The sequence below is a fragment of the Cheilinus undulatus genome, linkage group 9 (assembly GCF_018320785.1).
Source record: "Cheilinus undulatus linkage group 9, ASM1832078v1, whole genome shotgun sequence".
In the NCBI taxonomy this organism is placed as follows: domain Eukaryota; kingdom Metazoa; phylum Chordata; class Actinopteri; order Labriformes; family Labridae; genus Cheilinus; species Cheilinus undulatus.
The window spans coordinates 28,880,630-28,883,247 of NC_054873.1; the positions used below are offsets into that span (position 1 = coordinate 28,880,630).

Genomic DNA, 2,618 nt, shown 5'->3' on the forward strand with positions numbered 1-2,618 from the left:
TCAATTCCGGTTGCCGAGCCTTTTCACCCCTTTTTCTGTCTTCAAATGGAAATGATTTCCATTGGCCCAAGGTGTCCATGTAAATAGGTGTAAATGAAACCAGATTATGCCTTCTTCCCAGCCCCCCCTCCTCCCATGGCAATTGTCATGTGATAGCAAAGAGGTGGCACATTAATGGAGCGCCTCTACAGGGGTCTTTTCTGCTCATGTCACTACATAAAACTATCAGATGGTTAGAGGAAGGCCATGGAGGCAGCCACTTAGCTCGTCTTACCGAGGACGCCAAATGAAGTCTATTCAGCTCTGCTAGCGGGACAAGCTGACTTACTTTGCGAGAAAGACTTACAGCAGCCGTCACTCCATAAATGTGCACCGCCCGCCCGCCTGCACAGCGCACAGAGACGCACACCCTGGCTCCTTTACGCACGACGCAACTCCAGCTTTGCCTGCTTTTAAACTTTCCTCAGCGGTTGTTTTCATGAAGAGCGAGAAGCCTTCGCATAGGAATTAAAGAGGGACTACTTTTATTGATTTTTTTTTTTTCTGAAAATATCGAGGATGCCTCGTCCGGGGAGAAACACGTACAGCGACCAGAAGCCTCCGTACTCCTACATCTCCCTCACTGCCATGGCGATCCAGAGCTGCCCGGAGAAGATGCTGCCTCTCAGTGAAATTTACAAGTTCATCATGGATAGATTCCCATACTACAGAGAAAACACTCAAAGGTGGCAGAACTCCCTGCGCCACAATTTGTCCTTCAACGACTGTTTCATTAAAATCCCGCGGCGCCCCGATCAGCCAGGTAAGGGCAGCTTCTGGGCTCTGCATCCTAACTGCGGGGACATGTTTGAGAATGGAAGTTTCCTGAGACGCCGAAAAAGGTTCAAAGTGTTAACTTCGTCCGATCATTTGGCCCCCAGTAAGCAGTCGGATGCTGCACATTACCTCCAGCAGCAAGCCAAGCTGAGGCTGAGCGCCCTGGCAGCCACCGGCACGCACCTGCCCCAGATGTCAACGTACAACCTCGGAGTGACTCAGACGTCAACTTTCAAGCACCCGTTCGCCATCGAGAACATCATCGCGAGAGAGTACAAAGTCCCAGGCAGCCTGGCCTTCTCCACCATGCAGTCCATGTCTGCCGGGTACCCGCTGCACAACCAGCTGACCACAGCATGGCCCCACATGTACAACACCAGCGTGATTGACACAGCCGCTCCGATCTCCATGGCGAGCAGCGACTACAGCGCGTACGGCATGCCCATCAAGTCCCTGTGCCACGGCGGACAGTCCTTACCCGCCATCCCGGTGCCCATCAAACCCACCCCGACCTCCATGGCGGGCTTCTCGGCGTTACCTCCACACATTCCCGCGTTTCTATCAAACTCTCCACAGTCTCTGAGCCCGACGTCCCCACAGACAGCGACCAGCCAAAGCAGCCCAGCGACCCCGAGCGAGACTCTGACGAGCCCGTCCACACTGCAGTCTGTGGCCGTGCACTGACCACATGAACTGATATTAAAGAAGAACTGCTGGCTGGCTCCCAGGCCCTCTTTATCGATCCCAAAGTTTATATTTTCTGTCGTCGGAAACTATCAAGGCGAGTTGCAGTTGCATATCGATTTATTTGTGTATGTGTTGAATGTGTCGCTTTAAAAAAAAAATCGTGTCATAGAAATCCAGCACAGAATCGCACAGCGAGTATTGCTCTTGAAAAAAATAAATTATTTGATAGTTCTATTTTTCCGTTTTTGTGACATGTGAGTGTTGGGAGTGGAGCCACAGAGGAAGTTTGTTTTGGCACCATCCATCCACTCTGTTTGGCACATTTTTGTCTTTCAGTTTGATCCAATTTTTTGCACCGTTTCTGTGTGACCACTGTAATGTCAATGAATACTGGAATCATGGAGGAGGGAATACCAAATAGGAATAGGATTACATTTGTTCTTACATCCCTGTAAAATAAAGAATAAGAGAGCAGACTGAAATCTTTTCTACTTGGAAAAATAATGTGAGGCGTCCTCGAGATGCAAGATGTGAATATTTGCAAATAACTGATACTGAAATGTTGTAAAACGCACTTTTTAGTTTTATGTTTTAGATATCTATTTTCCAGAAAATGTTCTGTGAAGCATTTAATTTAAAGGCTGTGGTGACCATGTGTATCAAATGATGTAAATTTGTACTCTTTTTTTAGGCAAAAGCATGCATTTAAAACGATTTGTGCTGTTATTGTTGCTGTTATTGTTGTTGGGTTGTTTTTATTTGTTTCTTATTTTTTTTTTGCAAGCATGCGTGCTTTGGAAAAATGTGCAACAGTCTGCAATGAATTTGATTTAAAAAAAAAACAGCTGGTCATCGAATTATTTTCTCATTAAAAGTGAAGTAAACAATCACAAATGTTTCTGCAGAGTCAATGAAGGGAGAGGACACTTTTTTTTATTGTTGTAGCGTTGGTTTTATTTACTGAAAGGGGGATAAACACATTTTTAACTTTAAAAAAATAATAATTATTGTAGAGGTTTTGCTCTTAAAGCTGTATGTTTGGAAGGTTGAGGCGCTGCTGTGCGCAGACGCGCTGCTGCAGAGCATTAGGATGCATGGAGCTGCGATGCCACGGT

At 46.3% G+C, this 2,618-nt stretch overlaps 1 protein-coding gene across 1 annotated transcript; it reads left to right on the forward strand.

Annotated features, from left to right (window-relative positions):
* The first annotated feature begins 251 nt into the window (after positions 1-251).
* foxb1a (forkhead box B1a) lies at positions 252-2,238 on the forward strand. Its single transcript, XM_041796230.1, has one exon. It carries the CDS (start codon positions 559-561, stop codon positions 1,498-1,500), a length of 942 nt encoding a protein of 313 aa, XP_041652164.1. The 5' UTR covers positions 252-558; the 3' UTR covers positions 1,501-2,238.
* The last annotated feature ends 380 nt before the right edge of the window (positions 2,239-2,618 follow it).